Here is a 16,731-nt window from a genome sequence, read left to right as displayed (position 1 = left end):
TCATCAGTAGCTTGTCTCTCAGTTTTGTTGACCAGTGATGGATAGCATGAATCACCACTATCATTTCCAACTGGTTAATGGGAAGCGTTCGATCTTCCGTCTTCCAGATTCCTGCAGCAGCTCGTTTAGATGGACACCCCATCCTTGGAGAGATGTGTCTACATAGAAATGGTTGTTGGATGCGGACTGTAACAGATAAGTTCCTGCGCAGACATTTGGCATATGGTGAGTTCCCCATAGTGAGTGTGGTTTCAAGTTGTCCAGCATCGCAAACTGGTCAAGACGTGAAACCGTAACTCAGGAATCACTGTCACAGACATAGGTGTCTTCTTCTGGTCATATCCTGAGAAAATGTGAGCAGACTGAGTAGACATTGACACTGTCGTAATGGTAGCGGAGAGAGTAGAACTTGTTCTAAAATCAACTTGAACTCTGACCCACCGATTCTCTGGGACAGCGGTGTATTTCCATGTAGTGATGAATCAAATCCTGTGGAATTTAGATTCACATTCCATCTGAGCTGAGTTAGTAGCCTGATAGTGAAGTACAACTGTAGACTGAGTTAACTTCTCTCATGAAGAACTTGTATGCCGTGAAGATACGTCATTCTTCATTTCCAGATCGTCAATACTATTCATTATGAGCGTGTTGACAGTTGTAGGAAGTCTATTTATAGCTGACTGCCTGTCCGATCAGGAGCTGTCATTCATTGCTGCAAACCTCGTGATAGGCCACGGTGAGTGCTGCCTGACGAATCAAATGACGCTGTAAACTGTTAATCTAGTGTGTAATCGACATCTTTCCAGCGTTGAAAGTCATCAACAACTTCCTGATACTGGAACAATAATACCACATTCTGCGCAGGGCACTGTCTCTCAAAGACCAATCAGATTGTAGATGTCACATCACTGGCTTTCTTTGCAGGGCTTTGTCTCTTGGGGACCAATCAGATTGTAGACATGACGTCACCGGTGTAGCAGATAACTTAGGCTTGTCTGGAACCATACTGTTTACCATACACGTGTCTAGATGAGTAAAACGCGCCAAAAAAAACTTTCGCCGCTTGAAGTTGATGTGGACAAATTGTCTTCCAGGTAGATGTGTCGAAATTTTTCCACCGAAGATAATACCGTTATCTCTTGTGATCAGAGGTGTGGTATGCAGTGGAATGTTGCAGTTATCTCGAAGAATCTTCGTGACATATTCATCATTGAGAATTCCCCAACTCTTCCAGACGAGTTGAAGACATTCATCAACTGGAGACGGTTGTATGGGAACGGCTGAGGGTGGAAAACTCCAGTCATTCCGACCCTGATCTTCAGCGTATATTTCCTCCACAGGGACCACAAAATAGAGAAGACGATTTCTCCCCTCTATCGTTGAATTTCTTGTCCTTCGCTCTTTGAACCCTGGAAAACTTGGACTTGCTAGTGTAACGTTGATTTGTCTGTTTAAGGACAGAAGTCAAAGTGTCGATGGAATTTATCATCATAATTTCCCTTGAATCTTGAGTAACTACCCCTTCAATCCTTCCATCGAATACCGTCCTTGATGGGGCTTGATACAAAGGCTTTGTGAAGTTTTCACTACATGAGCTAGCAGACAGGAGCCCCTGCCTATGAAGTAGATTAATTCGCACAATGGTAGAAGCTAAATGCTCAGACATACATTGCTGATCCTTCCTCTGCGTAACGAATGTCGACAGGATCATCCTCTCTTCCTCATTTACTGGGTTGCTAAACTTAGCGATGAGAGTCTCGTTGATGGCTCTAGATCGAGCTAATCCAAACATGAGTCATCAGAAGATGACATATCCCCCGGCCCCCACATGTTTGAAATGACAAATTATCTGATAGTTTATTTATTGTGTTTTTAGACTAAGTTTGAATTGTTTCCATGGAATTCATGAAAATGATACATACCACATATCTGTAACCTGCAAAGTCACAATTTCATATATCTGCCAAGATCTGTTGAAAGATATGAAATGGTTTTCAAGTTGTGCTCTGGGAACGAAGCCCACCCCTCCATTTTGAGACTAAGTCCAAAACGTTTCCATGGAAACCAAGAAAATAATACATCACAAAAACCTTTAAAAAACAAAAGGCACCACCTTGGGGTCTGCCACACATATCTAGAAAGTTTTACTAACTGATATTAAGAAGTTTTTGAGTTCTGCTCTGTAAATGAAACACACCTCTCACTTTTGAGACTAAGTTCAAAACGTTTCCATGGAAACCAAGAAAATAATAAATGACAAGATCCTGTACATAGCAAAAGGCACCACTTCAGCTTCTGACTGATATATCTACCAAGTTTTGCAGAAAAATATATAACTTTTTTGGAGTTCTGCGCCGGAAACAAATCACACCCCACCATTACCCTAACACCAAAATGTTCCCTTGAAAAACGAAAAAAATAAAAATGCCAAAACTCTGTAAATAGCAAAAGGCACAACTATAGGTTCAGATTATTATATCTATCAAGTTTAGTCTAAAAATATTGAACGGTTTCTGAGTTATGCTCTGGAAACAAAATTATTATGGACGGACGGACGGACAGACAGACGAGGTGTTGACTATATCCCCATGCCGGGGAATAAAAAGTAAATAAAGGAAGGGTGACAGTTGCCTTTTCACATTGCAAGGAACTCAGCACTGTGTACGTGATGATCACTTTTCATCCTGAATTCTCAGGCTTGGAAATCAGTTTGGAACATTTGCCATAACTGCATGAATATTATCAATGCTTTCTTTCTTGCTATAATCACTGGTTTTATATGACAATCCACACTTAAAGCAGCACAACAGCACCTTTGGTTTTTGTGCCTTGAATGCAGATGATGTGTGAGAGGGAGATGTCAATCTTTTCCAACTAACAACTTAATCTGTCATGTCAGGAACAATCTGTGACGCCATGTCAGACAGGTCAAATAATAATTGGTCCTGTACAAACATCAACAAATATCACAACAGGTACCCATGAATATCACATCCAGTGTAGGTGAAATCGCTAGGTGTTCTCAGATTCTGATAAAGGTTGAGGTTGTAATTGTGTACACAGTTCATATCACATTAGGTCTAAGATGGCTCTGTGGAAAGGGATCTTCTGGCTGAGAAGAAAATTCTCAGATTCTGATGAAGGTGATTTCACAATTGTGTGTACAGCTTATATCACATTAGGTCTAAGACTGCAATGTTAAAAGGGATCTTATGACTGAGATGAAAATTCTCAGATTCCGATGAAGGTGATTTCACAATTGTGTGTACAGCTTATATCACATTAGGTCTAAGACTGCAATGTTGAAAGGGATCTCATGACTGAGATGAAAATTCTCAGATTCCGATGAAGGTGAGACAGTGCTGAGTAAGTGGACAAATCAAAGAAAACTACAAGGTAACATGACAACTGTTACCTCATACTGTAATTGATGTCACCTATAAGCTTTGACATGAATTCAGTAAATTTTCAATATTAGTATTCAGGTAAATGACAGCACTGACCACCACTGAACTATTAACAGCCACCTGAGAAGAATGTGACAATCACCTGGAGAGGCACTGTGGCTCTTGAAGTATGTAGGTGAGCGAGGGTAAGAAGGTCCACAACCACCTTGATGCCATTGGAATCCATTATTTCTTTCACATTTTTCTGGAAGTAAAAAGTGTGACAATAAGGTAGATGACTAGTAAACAAAGAATTTGTCATGATTAGCTTGGAATTAAAAGACAAACTTTATTAACTTAAGATGTCTGACAGCAAGTCTTCAGATACAAATTTGATCAACGTCAAGACTTAAAACACTGAGAAGAAAAGCCACTTGTTGAAACACACTATGATCAAACAACATGCATATCAAATTTATTTACCTTAGAGTGATAAACCTCCACATTGTTTGGCAAATCAATTCCATGCAAAACAACAATTATTATTTCTTTTTATGACCCATGTTTGGTGAGATAAATCAAAACCTGGTTATTTGATACTCAGTGAATATATAGCAAGATAATAATGTGTCTAGGGACACAAATGCCCCCGCTGCTGTAGGAAGTGTTCCCCACACTAACACAGTAACTGACAAAGGTTCTCGTTTATTGTGTCTGAGGTAAACACAGAGCCTCATATACTCCGATCTGATTTGGTAAATGTGATACATGTCATGAAATATGCACATGGAAAGATCAAGACAGGAATAATCAGTAGAATTTTAAAAATCAGCAATCAAAGGGGTATGTCCAACACAGGATTTATGTACTTAAGTGTCGGAAATGATGAACCATAAGATATGAAATTAGGTGTGGTGAATATTCATTAATCAGTTATAAATATTCTGCAATTATGGGGATGCAACACACTAGAAAAAAACTATTTAAACAAAACATGGGATGATATAAAAAAAAATGTTTTTTTTCCACAAGGAATGTTTTCAACTATTATTTGTCAGAAACGATTATTATTTTTTGATCAAGCTGATATTTGATCATAAAGATATACAAATTTGAACTCAAATCTAAAGTTGATACATCTGAGTTAGTGTAAATTTATGTTTTATGATTTATACATTATCACGTTCAAAATATGAAATGCAGTCCATTGTCAGTTACAGCAATTCCAGTAGATTCATGAAAGAATTCAATATTAAGTTTGCTTTTGTCTTACCCTCTGCATGTTTGTAAATATCAGGATACTTTAGAATAAGAATGTTCATATTTCTATCTAGTATTCATGTGCAAAACTTTGGTTTAGTCGTTCCTTATTTAACGATGTGCAAACTGTTTGTAGTCCCCCAAGCTGTTTACAGCACCTTGAGCTGAAGTTATGAAGTAACTGTCAACAGCAAGTTAAACTAAGGGTTTAAGGGCTAAACTAACCGAATGTTACTATAGGCTAAGATGGACACACAAGCTATTTCCAAAATTTACTTATTACATAATTGGGTGATAAAAAGGTTGGCTAAGACTGTCTGTACACTACTGTTATGGAATGGTTTTGTTGCCTTAAATCAGGCGGGCCAAATATATTTCAATCATAAGAGGACTGCATCAAATTTATTTTGTTGGTCTCTTATGTCAGTCATTGTTACAATCTTCCCCAGTGTACTACATTCCAGCAGATTAATTCATAATATGTTTAGAAATTTAGGATCATGACAATGTAAGAACACAGATCATACCACCTGTTCAAATAGCAAATACACAGTGAACAAGACTGAGTAAGGTTTAATGCCACCTTTAGCAATATTCCAGCAATATGATGGCGGAGGACACATGAAATAGGTTTCACACATTGTACCCATGGTCTTAAGAGTGACAAGCAGATCACTAGGCTACCCTTCTGCCCTTCAGTGAACATGAAAAGTCTTATGCTAAAGATTGTGCGATGTGGAAAAGTAAATCTTTATGATCAATCTCATCACAGATGCAAAGCATCTCCACTTCTGAGGTAGATGTATGACACATTTAGCAATACCAGAACAATAAAGAGATGTCAGTGTGACTATACGGGCTAGGATAAGCTCATGTTATGAGACAATGATAAACATGTTCACTATACAGGGGCTTTATAGTGGAGAAAGACCTGATGCTCACCTGATGCAGAAGGAGTTTGTTCAAAAACAGAATCAAACGGTCTCTTTCCAAACGATCTGTGCACTGAAAAAAGAGCAAAAAATATGGATCCATTAGTTTAGACTTGTGGCTACTTTGAGGATTCAAAACAAATGATTATGTTCTCTGATATGATTTTTTGAAGAATATCAATGCATCAGAGCAGCATAGCACTTTTGTACTTTTACTATGCTAAATTTTATAATTACTTCTGTGTGAAGTTTTTGGAAAATGCTGAGTAAAAAAGAAATATGCCTCATGGGTCTTGTGGTTTCAGAAGACTGGAAAAGCAATGGAGTCATGAAATAAGTTCACTTGACATTCAGTCAAATGTGTTTGTGGATGATCAGTGAATTGATAAATGAGGAGAATCACTAGTATGCCGACGGAAGGAAGGAAAGTCCTATAGTGCTGATAATACACCAAAAATAAACAACAGAGACATGGTAAATTCAAATTACAGGCCCCGAAAGCAAACTTACCCTTTCAAGCATTCCCACAATGTATCGGGTATCATTGAATGCACCAATCTCTTCATAACATCGACCATACACAATGGTCATAGCTTGTAAACACATGCATTTCATGCTGGTTTTGGGTGTGAGCAAAAACCTGTGATACAAATCGTTGAAGAATTCGTACCTAAAAGAAGAAAAGAATCAAAGTTCAAAGATTCTTAATGTAAGATGCACTACGTAACAACAGAACACATAATTTTCTCTGTCTTTCCATTATTTAAATGCATAAACATTTAAACATTTTGTACGTGATAAAAGGCCTTAATTGACTAAGGACTGATTATAGTAATCATCATGTTTCCGTTTCATTGCAGTATTATTTGCTCTTCAGTTGCTGTTTGGTTTCTCACATTATGAAACAATTAGTTACATCATAATTTGAAATTACTGTGGTCACCCATATTTCTGTTTGCAGACCTAATAGACAAGGTATTTTCTGATGTCGATGTTGGTTGCAACATATGAAAAGCGGTTAATATTTATTGGTCTGTTTTGTGCTAAAACATTTTATTCATTTTTTCCTATATTCTTTACTAAGCTCAGTAATTAGTGTCCATAATACATAACATCATAACACATTTCACAACAAGGATGACACATGCTGCTTGGGTTTCAACTGATAGGTACTTGAGTAGATAAGACTCAAGTACAACAATGCACCAACAATAGAATAAATCCCACTATATAGTACACAAACAAAAGACACAGAACCCCATGTTATTCCTCTGGAGGGTTGTTCTCTATTCACCTACATTCTCAAAACAACATTTCATGGCATGTTGAGCACAGAGTACGCAATGATAGACGAGCGTCCCCCCTATAATTTGAAACTGGACTCCTCTATTTGAAACAAGAAAAAGAGATTTACTGAGGTAAAAAATGACCTTATTTATTGATATTAAAAGATATTTAATATCTTAATGGAAAGAAATATTAGGAAGATGATTTCACCAGAATGATTGGGATATATACATTTAATGCCCAATAGATGTACACAGAGTGTAAATTTGAAATACTTCCAATACAAGATTACTCAGGATATTTTCACAACTAATACTTATGTACACAAGATTGGAATTAGAGAATCACAATGATGCACATTTTCTAAACAGGCATGACAGTTTGTATGGCATCTACTGTTTGAGTGTAGGTTTGTGAAGGGAGTTTGGACCGAATTGTATTCATGGATACCGGGCGAAGGACAAATTGAATTAACATTCAAAACCATATTATTCGGTTTTAAAGGGGGGAAATAACAACCCTCTAACATCTGCCTAAAAGTAAAGAAGAATATTTACTCTATGAGCAGAAAAGAAGTTAAACGAAACTGATCACCACTAAAAGAAGAACGTTCATTTACCAATGCTCTACATTTAAAAAATTTTATGGAATTCATATTGGATAAACTTATCTTCCTACTCCACTAAATATATTTACAACAACAGTCATTCAAGATCACAATAGCCCTATGCAGACGGTTTAATTGTAAGAGTAGGGGTGCATTTTTTCATCCTAATTGGAGACATAGGCGAACAGAGATGTAGGCGATTAGAGACTAAACCCTTCTGGAACTACCATGATATAAATTTACAAGTATATTGGTGTAAAATCTTCATGACTTTCAAAACAAGGTAGAGAGGGCCCGACGTGTGCCAACGTTCAGGAAAACATTGTCCACAAAAATATGCTGATATAAGGGCCTGGTTAGCAAACCTCATTTTCTTTGTTCACAGTGGAAATGGGTGATAACACTAGAAAGTATGTGTAGTGAGCAATGTTGGAAAAGAAACTGTTGACAGTGAAAAGTAATGAAAACATCTTTTCCAGGTTTTCTTATAACATAAGTATCATTGGTGCAAACATCAGTATTATCAAATGTTGTCTAAAGTATACATACGACTTCTTGATTGCATTTGTTTCTTCGCTTTCGTCTTCCTCTTCCTCAAGGAGAAGGCGAAGATAGTAGTCGCCTTGAAAATGGAAAGATTACAACAGATGTTATTGTCATGACTATGAACACTTGTCAACTACAAACTCATGAAAGCTATAGTCAGACACACAAGATACAATATTTTGAGGTAGTTTCAAATGACAGGTTTGGTCAAAACAATTGTCAGAGATGTCCAAAGAGAAAATCAGTGAATGGCATACTATTATTTTTGCCGATGGCAATTGGTTAAAACAAATTAATTAATTTGAGGAGAAAAGTGGACAAAAAGCATAGGCCAGAGTCTATGTGTCCATCAACTGGATGAATGGGGTCACATTTTTTAACAGTGTTGGAACACTTGTGGCTGTGGATGGCAACCTTAATGCTGCCAACTTGTGGCCTATTTTAGCTAGGCATTTTGAAGGAAATGACTTTATTTTGCAAGATGACAATAGCTCCTTCAACCAGTCTCATATTATAAATAACAAGACAAGAGTCATCAGAAGACGACATATCCCATCTGAGAGTTACTTGATGTCAATGAAGCCCATCCCTCATTTTTGAGACAAAGTCCAAATCTTTTCCAAGGAAAAGGAAAAATCTGCAACTAGCAAAAGGCACCACTCTATGGTCTCTGCCAAGTTTTGCCGAAAGTTTTCAAGATGTGTTCAGGAAACAAAGCTCATCCCTCCATTTTGAGACAAACTCCAAATAGTTTCCATGGAAACTGGGAAAATGATAAATTACAAAAACTATAAATGGCTAAAGGTACCACTTTGAGGTCTGCTACACATATCTAACAAGTTTGGTTGAGAAGTTTTTGAGTCGTGCTCCGGAAACGAAGCCCATCGCTCCATTTTGAGACCAAGTCCGAATCATTTCCATGGAAAATGGGAAAAATCAACTGGACAAAAATCTGCATAAAGCAAAAGGCACCACTTTGAAGTCTGCCTCACATGTCTGCCAGGTTTTGCTGGAAGATATATATAAGAACACACCCCTCACTTTTGAGAGTAAGTCCAAAATGTTTCCATGGAAACCAAGAAAATAATAAACCACAAAAATCTGCAGAAAAGTACTGACCGGTTTTTGAGTTATGTTCTGGAAACAAAATCCACCCCTCTCATTAGAGTAAGACCAAAACGTTTCCATGGAATACAAAAAAAAAATAAAAATGCCAAAAATCTGTATATAGCAAAAGGCACAACATAGGTTCAGTTTATTACATTTGTTAATTTTGGCCAAAAAATATTAAACATGTTTTTAATTATCCTCTGAAAACAAAATGATTACTGATAGATGGACAGACAGACAGATGGACAGATGAAGCATTGACTACATTTCCCCGCATTACATGCCTGTAGATAAAAATGACATAATGTTGCCAGATGGGCTGGCACAATCACCTGATGTAAATATTATTGGGAATATTGGGCAGAAACGTTGGAGATCCCTAGAAAATTGCATTCATGATATTGGTGATGAACATTTTGATGAATGTTCCAGGGAAGATCTGACAGGCACTTAAAGTGAAAGCCCATTTGACAAAATATTAGAGGTAGGCATCAAGTATTTTTCACAGAATTTCCCATAAAAATAATGAATGTCAACAAATCCTCCATGTTGGAAAAGTGTCAATATAACTGGACGCTGTCTAAAGGAGTATATAAAGACACATCACCTGTAAGAAATGAAGCCACAAACTAACATTGTCAGAACCTGTTCAGTAAGTTTCTATGGGCAATGCTGTTGTTTAACTAAGTATCATTAAAATATTGACACTTTCCACTATTTGTTACGAGGGAGGAGTGCAAAAAGAGGAACAACCACCTTAGAGAAAGGGTGGAGACGTCTGCAATCATTTGGCAGGGGATGTTCAAAAGTCATCATCAGAAGGATTGTCTGAATCCACTGTTTCTGAACTCCTGCCGTCAGAGTCTATTCTGATGATGACTGGTACACTGATAACATGGTGCAAACCACTCTCTTACCACTATTTAGTTTCAATATCCTTTTCCACTTTTTTAACACATCTCTGGGTTAGAAGGTGCTGTTATTTCTTCCCACTTCAGACTTGATGATACCCCAGATATATGAGTGGTAGGGGGGAAGGCAAAGCACTTCATGACCCGTTAAGTACTGGTCACTCTGATACACAGGGTTGTTTCTATTTCCATCAATAATTCTGAAATGAACTGGATTTGTTGCCTTCAAAGAAATTGGCCAACCATTTTTCTAAAGCCAAGCCGTAATATCCCCTTCCTGCTGTTTGAGTCTGGGGCTTTTGTGTCAGGTTCTGTATACTGTGGAATGAAGCATCGTTCATGAGCTTTTGGGAGGCAAGAAAGGAACAAACTGTTTTTGTAGCCATTCTAAACTTACCTCACTGTTCATCTTGCTGTGATAATCACAAATGTCTTTTGTCTTTGTTTTTAACACAATAGAACACCCAGGCAGAACCTGGCCCCCATGACTATTACATTCTGTGTGTAACACAATCAAACGCTCACAATGCCAAGTGGGAGTTTTCATGTGCATGTGTCTGGTGACGCAATGGCAACCCATTGGGCACCTACACTGTCATTGGCATTCACATACACTTCATCCTGAAAAAATGGGTTCAAAACTGTCAATATGTTTTTGCCCAATTGCCCGCAAGTAGCTGTTTCGTGAATAATGTCCAGTCTTTCAGAGAACAAGTCTTTATTCCCTGTTAATCTATAAAAACAAACCACATTTGTGAAGCAAAGGCCATAATTGATGTTTGGATGTTACAAGGGAATGTTCAGTCTCAATGTATATTTTCAAAACATGCAGAGAAAGGAATTTATTTGGTCATATAACTAAACCCCTTGTAGCATTCTGAACAAGTTTTTTTAAAAAATGAATAAAGCTTTTCTACTTTCAGTGGTTTTGATACTGCCCCTTCACATGTAAATGAATGAATAACTTTGTCACTTGTGCACATGCTCATGATTTGTTTATCTCTTTGCAATCTTCCCTTGTAACACATAGTGAAAAGTGTCAATATGTTAATGATAGTTTGTTAACTATTTTATTTTTTAGGACATAAATACTGAAAAAACTCACAGCGTTGTCTATTGTGCACATCATTATCAGTGTTTTATTTGAGAATTATATGTTTAATTAGCTTTGAGGACTGTAGCTCTAATATTTGAGTTCTCTAGCCAATAACAATGAGAGAATTTGTTCAACATTAGCTACACAGTGTTTTGAAACAGCATCTAAAGGACTGTAAGACCTTTGTAATTCTGTATATTACCTGAGGCTCAGGAACATGGAACTTACAAGGGTCTTACAGTTCCATACATCCTCTCAAGACACCAACATTCAATCTTCAACAGAATGAGACACAAAATGTTTTGCAATGATTTTTTCTGAATGGTCATAAGGGGAGTTAACTCAAGATAGCTAAATTCATGATAAAAAATCATCGAACTTGGATTTCATGAAACAACAATTGTACACCCAAAGTAACCTTGTTCTGTAATCCAAATGCTTGAATAGTATTTGACTCAGAAATTGCAAGACTATTCACAAGACTGACACATGGGAATATTTCATTTGAAACCTCTGGCAGACACCATCAGTTCCAAATGAATTCCCATGCTTAGAATTCTCAAAAACACTTGGAAATTGGTCAACACATGATGCTTATGTCTTAAGTGAAATACATAAACATTTCATCTTTTCATATTTTGATTGACAATCAGATAAAAAAATATGGCAAAAAATTATTTTCCTCTGTTTATGTTGATGAAAGTATGCACCAATTTCAAAGCACACTCCATCTAAAGTCAAGTGTAACATAATAATGATAACAGTCTATTTATCATGCACACTGCTCCATTCACAATGCATGCTCAAAGAGTGCCCAGATCTGATTAGGTTAGAGTGGAATAGAATTACCAACCTATTTTGATTTCCTCAGATAGACAATGGTAAGGCACCTCAAACTCTGCATGGTTCCAACCCACTATACAGTTGGCTCCAAGCTCCTTGTCTACATTGAAGGCTCTCATTTCATTCTCCAAGGACTCTCTCAATTCTTCCCTCGTCTGTTAAGGAAATTAAGAATAATATCTCATGACCCATGTCAATCAAATGGCATAATCTCAACTACATGTTTATATCAATGATAAAATTTATACAAATACTATTAACAGTCAAGATTTCTCACCTTGTAATTCCACAGGAGATTTGGTTTTGCATGGTCTCTGTTGAAATGGTAGTAAAACAAAGTCCAGTTGGCCTCACTTTTGATGCGCTGACGACGGTTGCGTAAAACTATGGGACGATCATTTTGCTGGTCAAGGAAAGATTACACTCAAATATCAATATCCAGTGAAAATACACTATTGCAAGTACAAAGAATATGCATCATAATGTCATGTTTAAAATAATGTAATGAAAACTTGATGGAAGATATTTAGGAAAGGAAATACATTAAGGTCAGTCAGCGCAAACTGTGACAAACATACAGCTATATCCAGAAAATGTTCCAAATTCTACATGGCCTCAAGCTGGATTTTACATGAACAAACAGTTACTGGCTTATGGGCAAGTTTTGATTTTTGTCTATGAATATGTACAAGATGCTGCTAGCCATCTTATTCACAGGTGGTTTTGTCCAACAGACATACAAATTTGTAAAAAAATGAAAATGAACTGAAATTCATTCAAATTCATAAATGATAAGTCTAGGAACTACCCTGAGAAAGTCTACAATGAAGATGTGGAGATGGTATTCCAGCTATATGGCGGTGGTATGTAAATAATTGAGTCTGGACCAGACAATCCAGTGATCAACAGCATGATCTGCACATATGGGAACCAATAAAAAATCAGGGAGCCTGACCACCTGATCCCGTTAGTTGAAATCACCCAATTCACACACAAGGCTAATACACTAATTTCATGCATAAGGGGAATAGATTTTTTTTTCACTGAAAGGGCATACACTCATTCACACATAAGGCGAATACACTTAACTCACTGCTCAACACCTGCAACCCAGTGCTGATTGCCTGGCTGGCTGTGGCAAGGCTAATTAGGGCTATTCACGCCTGATATCCCTGACAGGTTTCGGAGATTACTGGAAACTGTCTCGTCATACGATCAAGTCCTGATTATTTAATTGTTTAATTGCGTTGTAAAGGTATATGTCGAAAGAAAGCAGGAGTGAATACATGTCATATATATAACATTTTACATAATTTTTTTGCACTGTCTCTTGTAGACGTTTGGTGGCGTGTGCATGTGTATTTTCTTAATACGTTTGTATTTTTTGTAAGACGTACTTAAACAAATTGTCCCTCTCATATCATTGTGTGAGGTTAAATTGTTCAAAACATCTATGTCCATGGCAGTAAAGAAGAATTAACATACATGCCTTATAATCTTCTATGAAAGAAGCGTTTTTGCTGATATGTTGCTTGTGTATACTGAATATTTTAAGGCAAGTACTAATAAGCTAGTGTGTGACGTACAAGGAAGAGATTCACAGTTTGTCACTTTGGTTCATCTAGATTTAACGCAGAAAATATATGTTAAATATACGAACATACATATATACATATTGTATAATGCTATTCCTTGCACATACATGAGACAAAGGGTCATGGGATGGGCGTCATCAAAGTTCCCGAATCGGATGTTTTGGATCTGAACTGTTCAATATAGTCCCTGATTTGTTATCTATGACCAATCGTATCATGAGATACCTGTCACATAGGAAATGACAGGTGATGGGGCTTGGGCTAAATGTCTGAAGAGCATGTTCGGTCACTAGACAGCTTGGATACAGATTGACTATAGGTTAGATTGTTGACCAATCGATATGCTAGATTTCGGCTTTATCAACTCTCGCTATCATGAAAAAGTTTGTGTATCGTGAACATACATAATCGTAAGGATGCCTGATATGTACAGGTAGGACTAACAAGCACTTTGACAGGTTTATTTTTCTTTCAAGAGCTCAAAGCGCTACAATGCGATTATTTTTACAGGGTCATAATCACACATGTTAGTCTGTTTACGACGTGTGCATGGACTTTCCACCATTATACTCCCCAGGGCATCTGGTTTCCACAAGTCACGTGATATAACAGGTGAGTGAACTCAGCGCCTTCGTAGAACTGTTAGTTGCTGAGCAACAATAAGGAGCCCAAAGTGATGAATGCCACAGACGTCCTCCGTGGCTATGTCTCGCAGGTAGTGGTTGGCAAACACTGTGTTTGACTTCCAAACGCAGCCCTCCATTACAGTTGATAGCAAGCAATTTCCATGTAGCGCTAGTGTGGAGGCCAAGGCTCTGACTTCATGTGGGTTGGAGGCTCATGGAGGTTCCAATCCTGCTGCTTTATTGGATCTCAATGTAACAGCTCTGATCCACACTGAGATAGTGTTGCAGGGTACTTCCATAATCGTCTCAGTAGATATAGGGATAAAAAGGCACTTGAAACATTGCCTTCTAGACTTAGTACGTGCGATGTAAATCTTCAATGATCTGACTGGACATAATGATAAATCTTGAGTATCATGGGGGTCCAGGGATTGAAGATAGTGCTGGTATGTGGAGTTGACCTGGCAGTTGATTTCTCGCAAGAAAATCCCTTCACAGACCCAGATGAGCTGTCTGATGATGACTTGCATCAAACCCCATGCAGTTGAAGTCTAGAGCATGAATTTCTGACATTCGTGCAGCTGTACCCAAGGCAAGTAAAAATAGCGTCTTCTGAGTTAGCAGTTCAAGCGAGGTCCGATCAAGCAGCTCGTACGAATCACTTGCGAGATGTTGGCGTACGATGTTTAGATCCCATGCTGGAGCTCTAAATCTACGTTGTTGATCTTCCAACTTGAAGGAGTGTAACAAAGCAAGTAGCTCGGGTATTTTAGTCAGCTTGGGCCCCGTTTCCATGGTGATGACTGAGCTGAGAACTGCCAAGTATGTAGGTAATGTAGAGCCCATCAGACCTCTGGAATATTGCAGGCGACATAAATATTCTGCTATCTGCGGATATGTTGTCTTCATCTGTGTGAAGCCTTTCTTCTTAGTGTATGTCTGAAACCGCTTCTACTTGTCATCAGAAAGGGTGCAAGTGAAATTTTCGTAAGGCTAAGGTAACTGCTTTTGCTGCACTCAGTGAGTATCCTCTGTATTTTAAACAGATTTTGATACGTTGATACATGTTAAATTGGAATGCAGATGGGTTGCTGTGTGCCTGTTTCGTGTGGGGATGGACGAGAAAATTTTCCCAATCTGGTAGTTGTAGTGTTGGTTGTCCTAACTCCTCTATGAGTGCTGGAAACCAATGTCTCATTGGCCAGTAAGGAGCGACTAAAGTCAGTTGTAGCCAGATCTGTTTTATTTTCTCAATGACTTTTGGTAGCAGCACTGGATGGGGGAAACGCGAATGCGTTTAGTCCTTCCCATGGGATGTTGACAGCGTCTGTTACCCAAACTAACAGATCTGGTACCAGTGATACAAAGGTTGTTGCCTGTCTGTTGAACCTCGTTGCAAAAAAAGTCTATTTGTGGTGATCCTAATGTCTGGCTGATTAGTTGAAACGCCTCTTGACACAGCATCCACTCTGTTGGTGATGGACAAAGAGGACGAGATAAGGCATCTGCCATGATGTTGCAGACTCTTGGTACATGACATGCTTTTATTTGGAGAATCAGACTGCTGACCATGTCGAAGAGTTGAAACGCCAGCTGTAGTAGAGATGGCGATCTCATTGACCCTTGCTTGTTTATGTAGAAAGCTACTGTTGAGTTGTCTGTGTGGACAAGTAGCTTGTCTTTCAGTGTTGTCAACCAGTGATGGATAACATGCATCATCACTTTCATCTCCAACTGGTTGATGGGAACAATCTTCCTTCTTTCACATTCCTGTTGCAAACCTTGTTGTTTAGATGGGCACCTTATCCTTCGAGAGACGTGTCTACAAAGAGTTGAATGCCGACTGCAACTTATAAGTTTCTGTGTGGGCCCTCGACTGGGGAGTCCACCAAAGCAGGTGTTATCTCAGATGTCCACGGTCGTAAATTGGTCTAGACTTGAAACTGTGACTCAGGAATCGCTGCCATAGACATAGCTGTACGCGTCTTCGTCTGGTCATGTCCTGAGCTGACGTGAGCAGACTGAGTAGACATCGTCACTGTCATAGTGGTAATGGAGAGAGTAGAATTTGTTCTGACATCGGCTTGACCTTTGACCCACCAAAACTCTTGGACAGCGATATATTTCAACGCAGTGATAAATCCAATCCCAAGGAATTTAGATTCGCAAGTCATGCAAGCTGAGTTAGTAGCCTGATAGTGAAGTCCACCTGTATACTGAGTTGACTTCTCTCCTGATGAGCTTGTATGCTGTGAAGATACTTTATTCTTCGTTTTCAGATCCTCAACCCTGCTCATTATGAGCGAGTTGACATGCGAAGGGAGTCTATTTATAGCTGGCTGCCTGTCCGATCAGAAATTCTCATTCATTGCTGCAGATCTCCTGATAGGCAACACTGGATCTGCTGTTAGAAGACGTCTATGCCATCTGAAGAATCAAATGACCCTATAGACTCCTAATCTAGTGTGTAATCGACATCTTTCCATCATTGCAAGTGTGAAAGTTTAACGTTGATGACTTCCTGACACTGGG

The 16,731-nt window shown here is 38.3% G+C and overlaps 1 protein-coding gene across 1 annotated transcript in view; it reads right to left on the bottom strand.

The window, feature by feature from the left end:
* The window catches only part of LOC137298857 (dnaJ homolog subfamily C member 13-like), a 318,010-nt gene that overhangs the window by 153,885 nt on the left and 147,394 nt on the right, over positions 1-16,731 (bottom strand). The window contains exons 23-28 of the mRNA XM_067831190.1: positions 12,256-12,381; positions 11,989-12,133; positions 8,022-8,094; positions 6,089-6,248; positions 5,589-5,651; positions 3,550-3,651 (exon numbers count right to left, since the gene is read on the bottom strand). Coding sequence (XP_067687291.1) covers positions 3,550-3,651; positions 5,589-5,651; positions 6,089-6,248; positions 8,022-8,094; positions 11,989-12,133; positions 12,256-12,381 — 669 coding nt within the window. The remainder of the gene's footprint in view (positions 1-3,549; positions 3,652-5,588; positions 5,652-6,088; positions 6,249-8,021; positions 8,095-11,988; positions 12,134-12,255; positions 12,382-16,731) is intronic.

This window comes from Haliotis asinina, chromosome 10 (assembly GCF_037392515.1).
Source record: "Haliotis asinina isolate JCU_RB_2024 chromosome 10, JCU_Hal_asi_v2, whole genome shotgun sequence".
Lineage (NCBI taxonomy): Eukaryota > Metazoa > Mollusca > Gastropoda > Lepetellida > Haliotidae > Haliotis > Haliotis asinina.
Note: the sequence above shows the minus strand (reverse complement) of the source record. Positions and strands in the feature narration are given on the sequence as shown.